This window comes from Athene cunicularia (genome assembly GCF_003259725.1).
Source record: "Athene cunicularia isolate RWA chromosome 14 unlocalized genomic scaffold, athCun1 chr14_part1, whole genome shotgun sequence".
Taxonomy (NCBI): Eukaryota; Metazoa; Chordata; class Aves; order Strigiformes; family Strigidae; genus Athene; species Athene cunicularia.
In genome coordinates this window covers 16,611,162-16,626,847 of record NW_020799118.1, presented here as the reverse complement: position 1 = coordinate 16,626,847, position 15,686 = coordinate 16,611,162, and the positions used below count along the sequence as shown (strand labels likewise).

At 52.7% G+C, this 15,686-nt stretch overlaps 1 protein-coding gene across 10 annotated transcripts in view; it reads right to left on the bottom strand.

The window, feature by feature from the left end:
• Nucleotides 1-15,686, bottom strand: part of LOC113485713 (ankyrin repeat and fibronectin type-III domain-containing protein 1-like) — a 255,680-nt gene that overhangs the window by 26,162 nt on the left and 213,832 nt on the right. For 8 of the 10 annotated variants that reach the window (XM_026859096.1, XM_026859100.1, XM_026859099.1 and 5 more), the window contains one exon: nucleotides 14,400-14,528. The exons of the other annotated variants lie outside the window; for them this stretch is intronic. In XM_026859096.1, the coding sequence (XP_026714897.1) occupies nucleotides 14,400-14,528 (129 nt within the window). The remainder of the gene's footprint in view (nucleotides 1-14,399; nucleotides 14,529-15,686) is intronic. 10 annotated transcript variants of the gene reach the window in all.

The following is a 15,686-nucleotide window of genomic DNA, read 5'->3' as shown; positions in this document are numbered from 1 at the left end:
AAGGACTTCTGGAGGTCATTTGAGCTCACTCCCTAATACCTGTGGTGGTGTCCATCCTCTGTCAACTACATCCTACCTGTGCTTCACAACCCTCCAGGAGACCTCCCCAGCCCCTCACTGGGATATCCCTTCTGGTGGAAACCCTTCTCCAGTCCACTGTCCTACCCAAGCCATCCAGCTAGATAGGGACCAAGCTGCTCAAGCATGCCAAAGCTGCACGATGGAAACCAGCATTGCTGGCTGAAGACTTCCAGAGCTGCACCCAAAGGGGTTATAAAAGGCAGGCCACAGACATTGATCTCGGCAGGGAGGAGGAGACAACGGCCAAGACACAATGGAAGTACAGACAAACATACACACCCGGCTCCAGAGCTGCTGCCCAGCTGGTAAATGTTATTGGAGTCAGAAAACCCCTTTCACGCTGGAAGGCAACCAGCAGGACCCAGCCGGGAGTGCTGGGCATGCTGGCCACTACCCACAGGATGTCCCTGGCACTGCTACCAAGAACAGCCACCCCTGCACTGGGGATCTCCTTGGACTGCTGGTGGCATGTCCCAGGCTGGCTCCCTGTTGGGCACAGCTTCATGCCAGGATTTGTTCCAAGCTCACTCCATGACCAGCTCCCTGCCCAGCACCCACTGGGGTCTTCCCTGACAGGAGGGACCAACACAACCACAGAGCCCTGGTGCCGGTCTCATGCCAGCACCACCCACCACAATGCCAGAGGAGATGGTTCGCTGCCACCCAACTACAAAAGCACTCAAGTATGCCAGAGCCAACCTTCCCTCTATGCATCTCCAGTAGAGTCTGGGTTCAAAGGCTGCAGTCCAAGAGGAGAAGCCAACTTTTTTTTTTTTTTTTCCATTTTGCTAGAAAACGCCCCCACAAGTGCTCAAGTGCTCTTGTAATGGCACTATCTGAGGAGACCTCACTACCAGGCAGGCCTTCTTCCAGCTGAGGTTTGCCTGCTGCCTCCATCAGACCTGAACTTTCCCATCTCATGTCTCACTTTATTCTCCCTCTAGCTGCAGAGAGCTTTGAGATATCATCAGGTAGAGAAGCTCAAGCTGAGGATAATAAGAGCCTGTGGAGGAATTGTCAGAGCCCTCAGGACAGCAAGTAGAAAAGATTTCCACCCTCATATGAAAAAGCAACATTAAAAACCATAGTAAACCCCAGGTCAAACCTCTGACCATCAGGACACATTCACCCATCCATGGAAACACACTCATGGGAGAAGCAGGCATACAAATGCCCCTTCCCAAGATCTTGCACAACATGGGAGCACTGGAACACACTCTCTCCTCTGAGTGTTGCCTCAGCTTCTCCTGGCCTAGAGACAAGTCACTGCCCAAGTTGACGTGAACTCTGTTCTTAGCTCTACCACTGAGGGCAAGAGACAGGTGATGCCCACAGCCAGTGCCTCAGTTTCCACACATGGGAAATGGAGATAAAGACAATGTCATCTTCTGTGAAGTGCTTTGAGACTTGCTGATAAGAAGCACCAAACAGCTGCTTGGGCTCCTTGTGGTCATCACTCCTGACCTGGATTCGTGTGGGCAAGGGCATTCCTCTAGAGATGGGAATGGGAGGTGCTCGGTGCAGCTGGAGAGCAGCGGGCAAGTCTCTGCAGATGGGGCTTTTAGCAGCTAGTCTCTGAAAAGTTCTTCCAAGCATGTGCAACCATGCCTTCCAGAGGCTAACAATTTGACCAAATCTGTGTTGCTTTCCACCAGGAATGCGCCAACCCTGCCAGATTTCAAGTCTCTTTTCCAAAGCATGGAGGCACCAGAAGTCCTCAAACAAAGAGACAGGAGGAAAAAAAAAATAATTGGCAAAGCTACCATTTTTCCTCAACCTTCTCCTGAAACTTTTTTTTTTTAAAAAAAAAAAAGGGGAGAAAGTTCAGCCTGAAGCAGAGTGAGCATGGAAAAATTCAAACAGTTAAAGTCTGGCAAAGGTATAAGCAAACAAACTTCCGCTGGAAAGTGTTATACAGTCTTAACAACAGGCATCTGCTGGCTCCGTCTACAATCAGTGTGTTGGGTGAGAGGTGCCCTTGTGGCTCCTCACCCCTTCGTGGCAGAACATGAGGATGACTTTGCTGCAGCACAGAAGTGCAAGGGTGGCAGGGGCCAAGGGGTGCAGGTGGCCCTGGAGATGGGAGGTGGCAGCACAGGGTGAGACCAGTCCAACCCCAGGACCTCAGAGATCTCTCAAAGCACTTGGAAGATCCCTGTTCACATGGTTACACTGAGCAAAAACTTTGAGCCAGCCATAAATGGCTTGGGCTCCTCCATCACCAAGAGGTTGGGAAACGTCTCACAGAGCTGGTGGCCCCAACACATGGTGGGTGCTGCTGTGTCCTTCCTCCCCCTCACCACACCCTGAACAGCAAGAGGATGGGTGGAGCAGGGTGTCATGCTCCTGAGACACCCTGCTCATCTCACCATGCTCCTCAGCCTGCTTCTCCTGTCTGCGTGCTGCAAGGCAGCTTCCTCCGGGCGAAGATGCTCACAGACCTAGGAAGTCCCTCTAGTACCCACTGTGCCTTGGCACATGCTGGCCTGGGATGCCACACCTTGTCCCCCATGTTAACACAGGCTGGCTCAGGCTACAATCACACCTTCAGATTTACTGTGCCAACAACACCTCAGCCCAGACGGTTTCTCTTCCTCTGCTACCCCTAATTTTTCTGGCGACAGACCAAATGGTGTGGTATGAACACAGACGTGGAAGCTAGCAAGTGTGATCTCCAGCTAAAGAGTGGGAGCAGGACAAGGTGGGGGGATTTAACTCTCATCCCTGTCACAACCACCTGGGTGACCTTGAGCAGGTCACTAATGCCCTGGTGCTGCAATAGGTGCCTAACCACCCCTCCTAAGACCAGGAGAGCCACAGATATGGCAGCACGGTCCCAGTGTAGCTCAGGGAGAGCTCTATCATCTGCTGGCGTTTCTCCTGGAGTGAAGAACAGCTGCTCAGGCAGCAGATAGCTCCTCCATGGCACAGCAGGAGGATGATGGCACACGAGGAAGGCAGCCTTGGGTTCCCGTGTAATACAGCATCCTGTTCCTGACCTGTCTGCATCATCAGGAGAGAAAACGGCCAAAGAAACTTCATGAGTTCATGTGAAGTTCACCCAAGAGGAGCTCTGCTCCATGAGGAAAACTGCTTTTCTGCTGGCCACGAGTCTTCCAGAGCTCATGACTGAGGCAGAGTGGGGCCAGGAGAACACTGGGAGGATGGGACCTCTTGGCAGCATCAGCCTTCCACTTGCACAGAAACAGGCAAGCGCTCCACTGGCTTATCCACCTCCTCGCTCAAGGAGCTCCAAGAACACGCTCACAGCTGAGGTTCCCTCAGACACCCTCTTGGACAGCCAGCAAGACACTGGGTGTAGACAGGGCAAGTGGGAGCATTAGCTACATATCACGCTGGCTTATCTGTGTCCAGAAGCAGCCTCCCTGCTTCTCAGGATTTGGCCCGCTGCTTCATGGGATTTCAGTGCACAGGGAAACCTGACACAGCTCTTCCAACCGCAAGCACCCGCCTGGCGCAGGGCATGGCAGGACTTGGCTCCGAGCTGCCCCTGAAGGGTAGCAGCACTTGGCAGCCTGGCCTGCAGCAGGGAGGATGGAGCGGGAGGTGGGCTGGCTGCCCACGAGGGGCATGGGGCAGTGACAAGGCACCTTGACAGCGCCTTGGCACATGTTAGATCTCAGATGACCTGTTTGCTCACGAGCAAATGCATGCCTTCACCCAATTTCACCTTCTGACAAGGTCCAGCACCAGAAACCCAGCCAAGCCTCACTGGGTGGTCTCTGCCCTCAAGGCTGTTCCCTGGCACAAGGTAGCAGGGACTGACCCCCCAGTGAGCCTCTCCTTCAAGGCTTGTGTCTTCTGACGTAGGCCAGGCTTGCAGAAAGGCTGAAGGCTCCATCACACAGCAGGAGCGAGCACCTTCTGACTCCAGAGCCCAGCACATAGCAACGTTTAAACCCGAAAGAATGTTTTAAGATTATACCTGCCTGGATATCCCTGGAAAGATTTGTCTGCCTACCTCTGCTCCTGCCACTGCCTCTGACCAGAATAACTTCATCCTCTTTCCCAGTGAAGACTCTGATGAATGAGAACACCACTTGGGGGAAAAACAGGGCGCTCTTTTTTTAGTATCTGGTCTCGCGGCAGAGAAAGTTCCAGCCACCCAGGACCCGCATACAGCACAGAAACCTGGATCTTGGTGCTCTTTACTGAAGTGGTAACATAAGCTAACAGATCGTGATCCCAAACTTACAAAACCTAACAGTAAAGCTCAACCTGCCAGCTCCAAGCTTGGAGCTAGCCCACATCTTGTCCCTGGGGCTAGGGGAACAGGTTTGCCAGCAGAAGACCCCCATTACCAAGTGTCCTGATGCAACAGCTAGCTCCTTCATCAGTAGATCTCAAAGTACCTGAGAAAGGAAGTCAGCACTGCTGTGCTCCTTTTGAAGAGTGAGAAATGGAGGCACAAAGATGGGCAGATCATCAGGCCAGGAGGATTCTGGTGCCATATGCCCCAGGCCAGCACTTCATCCCTGGTCCCCAGCCCAGGCCACTCTGTGCTGGGTGAAGCTCAGAAACTCTGACAAGACAGTTTGGGTCCTGACCACTTTAGTGCTTAAACGTGGAGCCTGGGGGTGGAGCGGAGAAACAAAACTGTGGGAAGAGCCGAGTAACCACACTGCCAGACCTACCTGCAGTCCCTGCCATCTCAGAGGCTGCAACAGCCACGCACTCGGAAACCTGTAGGGTTTGCATGGAGAATATCAACTCAGCGAGCCACAGCATCCCACCAAAAGTGACAATGGCTTCTCTCAGGGCAGTGGGCCAGAGTCAATCCTGATAATGCCAAGGAGAGATGTTTCTTGGAGCTCTGCTCAGCTCAGCAGCTGCTCTGGTGGTCATGCTTAACAAATGCTACCACACATCATATGTTTATTTTTCAAAGCTCAGAAACAACAGCTTTTCACAGCAGATCATCATTAAGGAGCCTGCCCTGACTTCAGGCCGGAGAGATTTGCCTTCCAGCTACTAACTGGTGAGCCCTCACAGGCCCCGTTGGGACACTTCTTGGATGGAAACCAGACTCTGTCTGAACAGACATGGAGGGAGCTCAGGTGAACCTCTGCACCATGGGCAGAGTGAAGACCATTTGCAGTTTCTCATGATGACACTGGCATCTTCTGCCAAGGGTCCAATTCCACACTGGATAAAGCGAAGCATGAACCTTGTCTTTTCCTGGCCCTGAAACTGGAACTTTTATCAGATCTGCACTATTTTGCACTGCTCACATGAAAAAACCTCCTCCACATTGCCCATTTTTGGCAGAAGATCTTCATCCTGTGCAACCCTCTGTGTTAACTGTGCAAATAAAGGTAACAAAGTGGAGCAGGGAGAACGCCCCTGGGAACGGAGCTACTGCATGACACACTGAGGTAGAGAGATGAATATTTCAACGTTGAGAACAGGAGGAAATCTGGAAGTGAGGAGCAGAGGGGACCACAAATGCTTCTCCCTGACCTCCACTGGGCATGAGACTCGGTGGATGTGGAGTTCACTTGGGCTCACAAACCTCCTCTGAAAAGCAAGCAAGCCAGCAGAAGAAAGGTGGGTAGGAGGGATGGGTGTGAAGCAAAGTGGCAGGGAAGAATGAGTGTGCAGGCAGCAGGAAAGACTCAAGCAAAGGTGGAGAGAGATCCTGTCACGCCTGAGGACCTGGTCCTCAGTGTCCCAAGTGTCCTGGCCTGACTCCAACCTCCAGTTTGGCCTCCCCACTGCATGCTGCCCATCCCGCCAGCATTGAAGCCGGTAGGTCCAATATTGACCTGGCACCAAGAGACGCTCTCCAGGAAGATAAACAAGAGGTTCCTGAAGCTCTGGCAGGCAGAAGTGTCTCAGCCAGTAGGAAACTATCTAAGAGCAGAGAAAACCTGAGCAACAGGGACTACTACTGTTTAAGGGACAAGGGAGGATTAAAAGTATTCCAATACCTTGAAAGTGCCGGCTGTCAGGACTGTCTGTAAATGTTGATGCTTCTGTGTCTCCCAACCCCAGTGTCCTCAACAGCATCAACAGCAAGACCAGCAACCCCTTCTGCTCCCAGGGCAAGGCTGTGCCCAGGACTGGGGGAAGCGCAGCCTGGCAGCCCAGGGGCTGGGGCAGACTCCCTGCCTTGCTGGGGCTGCTCCAGACACACAGCTCCTCTTCACTGCCCTTCCCTCAGGTGCAAATCAGCTCACAGAGAAGCCAGGTTTAAAGTCAGCAGGTGTGAAGACATGACCAGTAGTAGGAAACCAGGACTATTACTGATATTCCCACTAAAAGAAAATATTGAGATACTTTTTGTGTGCTGGCTAAGAGGACTGGGAGAGCTGAGACCCTCCAAATCCAGCACACTGACACTGAGAATACTGACTGGTGTGGAAAATCCATGAGCCCATCAGGAAGGGCTTGACTCACACTAAGATTAAGACATCCATGAGGTTTCCCTTTCATACCAAGGACTGTGGCATCTCTGCCCCTTTCCCCCAGCATAACCATGGGGCTTGCCTGATGTGCAAACCCAGGCAACTGGCACCTTCTGGGCATGGACACATCTACAGAGAAGAACCAGTGGAGATCCTGCAGAATAAAGAACATCTTCCACATTCCTCAGCAGGGACCAAGGCATCCATCCTGCTTTACAGATCCAGGCCATGGGAAAGGGCAGAGAGATGATGAGAAAAAAAACAAAACAAATCAGGCAAATGAGCTATTTGAGAGAAATCAAAGTGGATGGAGGATAACGGATATGCTGCACTGAGAAATAATTTTATCAGGGCTTGGAGGTATCAGCTACCAGCAGGGGAAAGTGCCCAGAACACCACATTGGTACAATATTTAAAATTTGTCTTTTAAATAAATCGTATTTTCTTCCTGTGGTCTCGATGGGGAAGGGATCTGACTGAGGGCTCCAGTCCCAGACAGGGAGAACCTGGAAATTAGTCTTCTTTGAACATTTTACTTCTGTCACTTTCCCAGAGGGCTCAATTTTTCCTGCTGAAGTGACATGAGAAACAAACGTAGACAGGACTGCTGGATGTGCTGGAGCCAGCACCTATGGCAGCAGGTCATAATGCTGCACACAGAGAGGAACCAGCCCTTGGTCCTCTCCCAACCTCTCCAGCCTCATCGTAACACAAGCTGAGGCTGCCTCTCCCCAGGCGAGGAGGAAACATGGGCTGATGGAGGCTTGTGGCATCAGGAGGGGAGGCACAAGCCTCACACAGACCCTAGAGATTTGGATGGTCCCAAACTCCCCACACGCTGTCCTCCTCCTTCCCCACCTGCACCCATGGGACTGGGAGCTCCGAGCTCCCTGCCGGCAGCATGGAGCAGCAGAAGCAGAGCTGCATGGACCCCAACTCTTCTGCCATTGCAACAGCCTCTCTGGGCTAAGGACCAGCTGCAGCAGGTGCATTGGTATCACTGTGAAGAGCAGTTGCCCTTGAGCCTCTATCTGTTTGCAACGAGGATAAAAGGTGATTTTCCACAAATAAATTATTCCTTTCAAATGCTTTCCTAAAGGCAAACCCTACTTTCAGGGAAATATTTTGAGGGCTCGCTCCTCCCCATCCACATCAGTGAGTCCCTTGCAGTCATTGGTGAATCTCTGTCCAACCAGCTCGGGGGCGGGGGGTGAACTACTGCTCCCCCCATGTACTCAGAGGCTCTGACTGTGGCCATTCCCAGGGTGCCGGGGATAAAGCCAAACTCTTGAACTACATTGTCCCATGCACAGTTCAGCACCAAAAGCTCTGGGGCTCCCTAACTGGTGTCCACTTCACCCATGGAGAGGTGTCCTGGGAGGGTGGGGGGATGGCTGCACCAGGAGCAGGCAGCCAAGCCCCCATCCCACCCTGGTACAGGGGGTCTCTGCAGACAGAGCCATTCTTGTTCACTGGGACTGCAGCTCCTTCTGACCACATTTATCACCTGTAAACTGACTTTTTAGCAGCATGCTGATGGCAACGTGCATCTGCCATGCTGGGGGAAGCTCAGGCTGCCTTGGAGCCCTTGGGCAAGGGGCCCTCCTGCAGGCTGACTCCCCGGGCAGCCGGGACACCCTGGCAGACCACAGCATGGTGTGGAAGTCCAGCTCCCATACAGCTAATTCAGTAAGTCACAGATACCATGACTTCATGAGGCAGAGAGGCTCCACAGCTATTAGGGGAATTGGGAGCGGGGGGAGGAGGAGCTGAAATGGAGAAGGGATGGAGACGGGGAGGGTGGAGAGGGGGAAGCTAAGACAAGCAGCAGAACAAAACATCCCATAAATCATGAGGAGCTGCTGAAATACCAGAACAAATGACCCCATAGCTTGGCCATTGTTCCCCAGTGAGGGCTTAAAGCGCTCCCAGTCGAGACAAAGAGCCTCGCGTTTTGTTTCAACACCATGCCGGCCTGTCCAGGACCTGTACTCGGCACAACCGAGCTGGGGGCGGCTGCTTTTCCCCCCATATTGATTGTCGGGACTGGTGGGATGGGGGAGGCGGAGCTCTCGACCAAGCTGGCTGCCCCACACCACAGCCAGCGCAGAGGGGCTGCTCACATCTCAGCCTGCCCAGAGCATGTCTTTGGTCCCTGATACTCACACACCTCCCAGACTTTGGCACTCTTCCCCTTCCACTGAAAGGCTCAGGGCCTGATTTTCCCTCTTATTTCCCTTGCTCAGGCTAAAGCTTCCTCGGCTGGAAAGAGAAGGGGCTCCAAACCTCCTCTTGGATGTGTGGATTAAGTTAGGAGTAAGACAGCTCAGTAGGGCTGTGAAACTCGGAGGAGCTCTTTAGGGTGCTACCCATCCCCACCTCCCAGAAAGTTGCTGACAATTCACTTTGTGCTGGCTACCCCTGGCAAACAGACCACTGTCAAGCAAAGAGTCCTGGGGAAAGTCCTATATGACTGTAGACTACTTGCAATGGAAACAGCACAAGGCTCTCGTTGAGATTTGCAGTAGCAGCGCTCCAGTACACTGGCTCAGGAACAGTCAGACAGATCAGCCAGCAGCTCATCACCTCCCACGGGCTCTGCAGCCCCGCGGGACCACGGGACTCGGGTTCCAGAAGGCGAGGAGCCTGCCGATGGGGACAGGTTGTCTGTGCACATCAGCTGAGAGCAGCTATGGAAGGAGGCTGAGCAGTGCCAGGCACCTCCACAGCCCGGATTTCATGCCCCAGCACAGAAATTTAGGGAGAATTTCCATACCACACAAGACCACTTAAACCCAAAGGAGAAATACTACTGGATTATAAAATTTTCAATAATTTTCATGAAAACAATTCCATTAAAAACCTTTTTGCTTCATAACCAAACCCAAAACACAGGGCAGAGTACAGCAGCAGAGTCGTGTGTGCTGTCTCTGCCAGGCCAATGGTGCCATCATGGTTCCCAGGCCCGGTGGCCGCAGCTCCCACCCTCATGGCACTGCGGTCCTGCGCAGAGGGATGCCCGACAGCTCCAGTGCTATCGCAGGAAAACCACTCCACACCTTTCCATCCAGGTGGGCACAGCCTGTACTTGTGGCTGCTGGGCAGGCAGGTCTCTGCACAACGCTCTTTTTGGCAGAGGGAAAGTGAGGAGCTGAGATTCAGCAACATGCCAGGGGTCAGGCAGCAAAACAAGATGCAGGCAGGACTGAACCCGAGCCGGCTGGCTGCCTCTAACCACCAGACAACATCCTCCTGCCAGCGTTGCTTTAACAGCTTGTGGTGGGCAGCCAACAAGCAGAACAGAGATAAGGGGACGGGGGAAGTGAGGAATGCATTGCATTTTTCCTGAGCCACCATGGGAATAGGCTATTCCGACCATGGATAGCAGGGAGGCTGTCCAACATGAAAAGTAGAAGTAAACAATCAAGAAGAAGAAGAAGAAGACAACAGCGAGGAAAATCAGGGTGGACAAGAGGTGACTATGAGCACGGGGGGAAGACAAGCAGAGGAACAAATGGAAGAAGGAAAACCAGACTGAGAGGTAGGAAAGGAAAAGGAAGAGACAATTGGATGCCAAGAGGACAAACCTGCTGGGGCTGGAACTCCGATGAGCACCAGAGCTGGAAGGATGCGAGAGGGGTACCAAGGCTCCCAGGCTCTGCACACACAAGAGTTAACCAGCAGATTGCAGCTCTTTTATTGGTTTAAAACTCACTTAAGAAGAAAGATAAACATAGATCATTTCTCAGGTGACAGGCAGAAGAGGAGAGGAGGCTCTTTTTGCCTCAGTTCAGCCTAAGGGGGGAGAAAAGAAATTGCTGGCATTTCTGGTTTGCCGTAGGGACAGCGGGACGTCTCCGGGGGAGCTGCCAGCATTCGACTTCTTCACTCCAACAGCAGAAGGTGGCGAGCTTCAAGTAAAGAGTGCTTTTGTGTCACACACCTTCGTGCTATTTAAGTTTTGGAGCTAGATTAGCATCACAGGCCAGCAGAAAGCAGAGCTTTAATAAATCAGACTCAAAATCCTTCCTTGCCTCAGTTACCAGCTTTTGCCTCATTTGCAGCTCAAACTGCCTTGGTGCCCCTGTGAGCCACAGCATGAACCGTCCAGCAAAGAGGAGGAGAAAGAAATTAGCAAACCTAAATAAAACTGGACAGGAGCAGCCCCCAGATTTCTCCCCCAAGCTTGGGAAAGCCTCATACTAACCTACTCCATGCGGTGTTTCTCTCTGGGCACCTCCCGGCATCAAGACACCAGTTTGCAGGAGCAATGGGCTGAGGTGATATGGAACATTCACAGGCCCTAACACTGGGGACTTTGTGGCACTGGCCTTAAAAAAAATAGCCTAGAAAAAGCCTAATAATGAAGTATTTATTTCAGTAAACAACATATGAATGAAAGAAGTGTTTTCTCAATACTTCACTTTTTCCCTGCCTTCTCTCCCTTCCTCCAGCAATTTTTTTTTAATAAGTAGAACTAACGAGGCTTCACTCACTGATGGCTGAGCTCGGGAGCAGGACCGCGCTCTGCTTGCCCGGTGCAGCACATAAACACGTGCTGTGTGAATAAAGCCTACCTTGTGCCCAGCAAGAAACACGACCCACAAGTGCGTTCCACCCGTGCTCTGGTGGGCACACGGACCATGAGACCAGCGACAGGAGCATCCCTGTGCTTTTGGGTAGGTAGTGTGGGACATTCAGCGCTTTATCTATTGTGCCAGTAAATAGCTGCATCTCCTGGCCCAAAGAAATGCCAGCACCCAGCAACCCTCCCTGCAGGGCTTCGAGGTGTTGCCTGGGAAAAGGAGAAGGGCCAAGGGGAGATGAAGGGATCTATTGTCCCCATCCTACCTGGCAGTGCTTAGCACAGGGGACACGGTGTCATGAAGACACTGTGGTGCTGCACAGCTCCTTCTCTTCTTCCTCAGCTCCATCCAGCCCTAACTGAGCACCTGAACAACCAGGAATGCTGGAAAACTGGCTCAGCTTGCTCTGTGTGGGAATGAGAGGTAAGGATGCTTTCCCCTATAGCAGAGACATGAGGGGTTGGAGTTTGGTAGGAATTTCAGGAAGAAAATACTAATCCCTCCACCAGACTGACACCCATCTTTCCCAAGCAACAGGCACTGATGATGTGCTTATCATCTGTACCTCCTCCTTGGCAACAGGGAACAGTGGGTTCAGGAGCCTTTCCTTGCCTTCAGGACTTGGAATTAAGATGGGCAGGATTCTCAGAAGCCACTGATTTGGGAAAACATGGTCCACTGCTTTTCCATCCCCCTCCTACTTGCATGGGATGAGCTGAACCTCCCATTATACACAGTGTGGATGTTCACCCTCTGCACAGAGGCAGGTAAAAAGACACATACATATGTGATGCATGTAGATATTTGCTCTGGAAGCCAAATTAGCATCTGTAGATTAGCAAGGGCATGAGCCATGCTCTCCCTTGGCCACAGCACCCAGCAGCCTTGCCTGCAGCCCAGGACCTCCCATGCAAGGCATGGGACAAGCAGCGACCTGCAGCCCTTCTCCTGTGTGCAGCATGATGGTGTGGAGTGACTAACCAAGGATGCTGATCCTGCTGTGATGATCACAGATCCCTGAAGACATAGAGGAGATGCAAAGAAATGATGTTTCACACCAGGGAAAAAGCCAGGTATCCCCATTGCAGGACGGACTTCAGAAGTAGGCTGGTGCTTGCATGAGAAAAGCCTTCAAGTGTCTCCCTGAGGACAAGCATGCATGTGTGGACCAGGCACATGCACCTTTGGCATGCGTGAAAACCTGCCTGCAGTGTGCCCGTCCTGCCAGGGAGGCAGCGCTCCGTGCTTCGTGGGCAGGTGCCCCCAGTTGCTGCTTGGAAACTGAGCTGTGCACATGTAAAAGCAAATTAAATTCCTGCACTGCAACAAAAGAGCCAGCTCCTGGGTTGTCTGCTTTATGATGGCAACAGGGAGAGGGTTAACAAGCACACTGAGATGGTTGGGGAGCAGGCGGTGGGCATGGTCCTCACCCCCTTGCTGCCTGCCTGGCTCCTTGCCACTGCACCTCCCCCGGTCACCACCGAGTGCCAGTGAGCCCCAGGACCCAGGTCCCAGCACCTCAGCCCACCCAAGCCTGGCTGCCAGACTGGACATTTGATCCAGCTCAAGATGTCTCCAGCCATGGATAAAACCCCTGACCTCAGGGCAATTGCCCTTCCCCTGGCCAGACCGGCCGTACCCATGTCCCTGCAGGAGAGGCGACAGTAATTCCTTCTCTTTCAGGCCTCACACTTTCCAGCCTCAATCTCCAACGCGATGGCATGTGGCAACCTGAAGGCAAAGAGCTCACCAAGAGCTCATTTCCAAGCTTGCTTACAAAAACCCCATAAAATAACATCATCTACCACTGCTGCAGAGTCACTGCTGTACATGGTGCTTTGCAAAATAATACAAGACAGATGGTTTCCCCCAGGAAAATGCTACAGAGCGAGTGAAAATGTACCACAAATATACCTTGACACCACAGGGCTAAAATGGGATCCGGGGGTTTCAAAGAGACATTTAAAGGGAGAAAAGAGATTTTTCTGTCTTCTCTTGCTTCTTTATTATGAGTAAGAGAAACTCCGATTGTTTTTAATTAGTTCTTTGCTTGTTTTCCTATTTGGTATATTACAAATTCACATACTTGTCTATTTGGAAGATTCATAGTAATTGCAGAACAGCTTTCATGATGACATCGTTTTAGCAAAGGAAGAAAGTTGTGCAACTGGAGAAGAAAGCAGTCTGTCACCAAATAGCTTAAATTCTTTGTCTGGTCTCATTAATACCTAGTTAGCTTTGATGCCTAACTAACCTCACAGATCGAGGAAGTCTTTGAGGAGGACTCCACAACCTCACACTGAAGTGTTAGAACATACAATAAATGCCAGAAAGATCTCAAAAAAAAAAAAAAAAAAAAAAAGGCAGGGAAAATGAAAACCAAACTCAACATTCTTGCAATTTCTAAGCGCTTCTTTTTTTTTTTACCAAAAAAGTTTTACCCTCCTTTATCCATCTAAGGAAGTAGAAAGCAATGTAACTTCTAGTTCTTTTAAATATCCTTAGCAAGTCACCTCTAATGCTGGGAGGGTAGACTGTGATCTGCTTCCAAGGCTATTGCATCAGAGCTTAGAAACCCAGGATAAATTACTCCCTGCTTGAGCAGGGACTGCAGTTTGAGACCTGTGCTCAGCATGAGGGGCCCCACGGGTGGTGCAGCAGAAGCATCAGGGAAGGAGGGAGCACTGCATCCTTCTGGGGTGGGCAAACAGGGCTGCCCTGGAGGGCGGCTTGTGTTGGGGCAGCCCCGTACCCTCACATAACTCACCCCACGCACAGCACCAGCGGGGAGCCCCTGTGGCTCCCGGTGCCACCACACTGGCTGTGGCCATCCCGCCGTGGCTCTTGGCTCTGTTTTATCCAGTGGTGGTGTGTCAGGTGTGCTGTGGCACGTATCCACTGGCAGCTCCTGTAAGGAGGGGTGGGGGGGGTGGGAAGGGGTGAGAAGCAACCAGCGGCAGGGGCTGCCGGAGGTCACACATCTACGTGCCCTGGCCCAGCAGACATGCATATCCATGTTCAACGTGAGCCTTGAAAGAACCCCATTGCCCAGTTCATGGTGTCTCCTTCAGCCCCCGCAAGGAAGGAGCCTCCTGGGGCTCCCCACTGCTCCCTGCGCTGGGGTGAGGGGGCATGTTTTGGCTTGATAACCTGCGGGAGCTTCTGCAGCAGACAGAGGGACTTGAAGGGGTGTTGTTCCACAGGACATTGCTTGGACAGGGACAGAGTGGTAGTGGTGGGGACAGGGGACAGGAGAGAGACTGGAGAGGCGGGAGCTCCTTTCCCCCTGTCCTGCAGCTCTTACCATTCAATGCTCAGAGACCTGGGCCGGAAGGCAGACAGCTCGGCCGAGGCATACTCAGCTTTCCTTCTCTTCTCCTGCTTCTGCTTAACCGACAAGCGGTGAGCAAACCTAGAGAGGCTGCTTTCCGACCTGGGGAAGGGGAGAGGAAAGGTGTTAATGTCACTGAAACACCCGTCTCCCAGCGGCAGGCCCATGGCACAAAGCCAAGTGATACTTGGAGCTGAAAGGAGGGGGCTCCCAGAGGCTCAGCAGCACCGGGACGGGGCAGCACCAGCCTTGGGGGGAAGAAGCAGAGCAGCAGCAGGTTTAGCATCGCCTGGCGAAGACAGGACCAGCACAGGTCCACGGCATGCTGTTAGCCAGACCGAAGCTGTGAGCCTGGCAGGCTGAGTTAGTGCCAGGTCCTGCTCCCTGCTGCAGCAAAATCACCTCCCTCTTGTGTGTGCTCCTGCCCAAACACCAGCCAGTGATGGCCAACACTGGAGAAATTCCGGCTGCTTCTGCTTCTTGCAGTGCCTGACTCAGAGGGGTCAGGCAGCCAGAGAAGCATCCACAGAGAGAATCAAAGCAGACCTCTGCCACTGCCACACGCCTCTTCAGAGAAAGCACAGAGCCTGTGGCCTCCCAGCTGGGGCTCTCAAACACCAGGACAACTTTCCTGATGAGGGCTGACATGGAAATCAACCTGGATCAGCGATGTTTCGGAGGAGGAAAGAGAAATGGGTGCAGCTGAAAGACCCGTTTGCGGTGGCAAAGCCCGTTCCCGCTGGGCAGGATGCTCCAGCATCTCTCCCAGTCCCTAGGACCTGGGAGAAAATCACCCCCAGGCTCCGGGGTCATGCTGCACACCTGCCTCTGCCCTCGCTCGCCAGAAGAGAACCGCTGTCTTGAGGCACAACCACACTCTTTCCAAGCCCAGTGGGATGCAGAAAGCTGACACTGAGATTTGCTTGGGAGATGCCTGCCCTGCAGAGCCCCGCAGCCCTCTGCTTTCCTCTGCAGCACACAGAGACCCTGGTGCCTGCTGTGCCAAGGGGCAGCACCCCCAGCTTGCAGCCAAACATGGTGCTACAACCCATTCCTGCTCCCAAGTTCATCAGGAGCTGAGGTGGGAGCAAGGGAGGAGCAGTCTGGGGAGCTGAGACACCCTGACTTGGGCATATGACCAGGCTGGTGGCACCACCACGTGTGCCACCATGGCTACTGCCTCTCCTCTTCCTTCAGTCCTGTGCCAGCATGACCTGCTCCCTCTGCTCAGCCAGTCCTGGGCTGAGCAGGAAAAGAGAC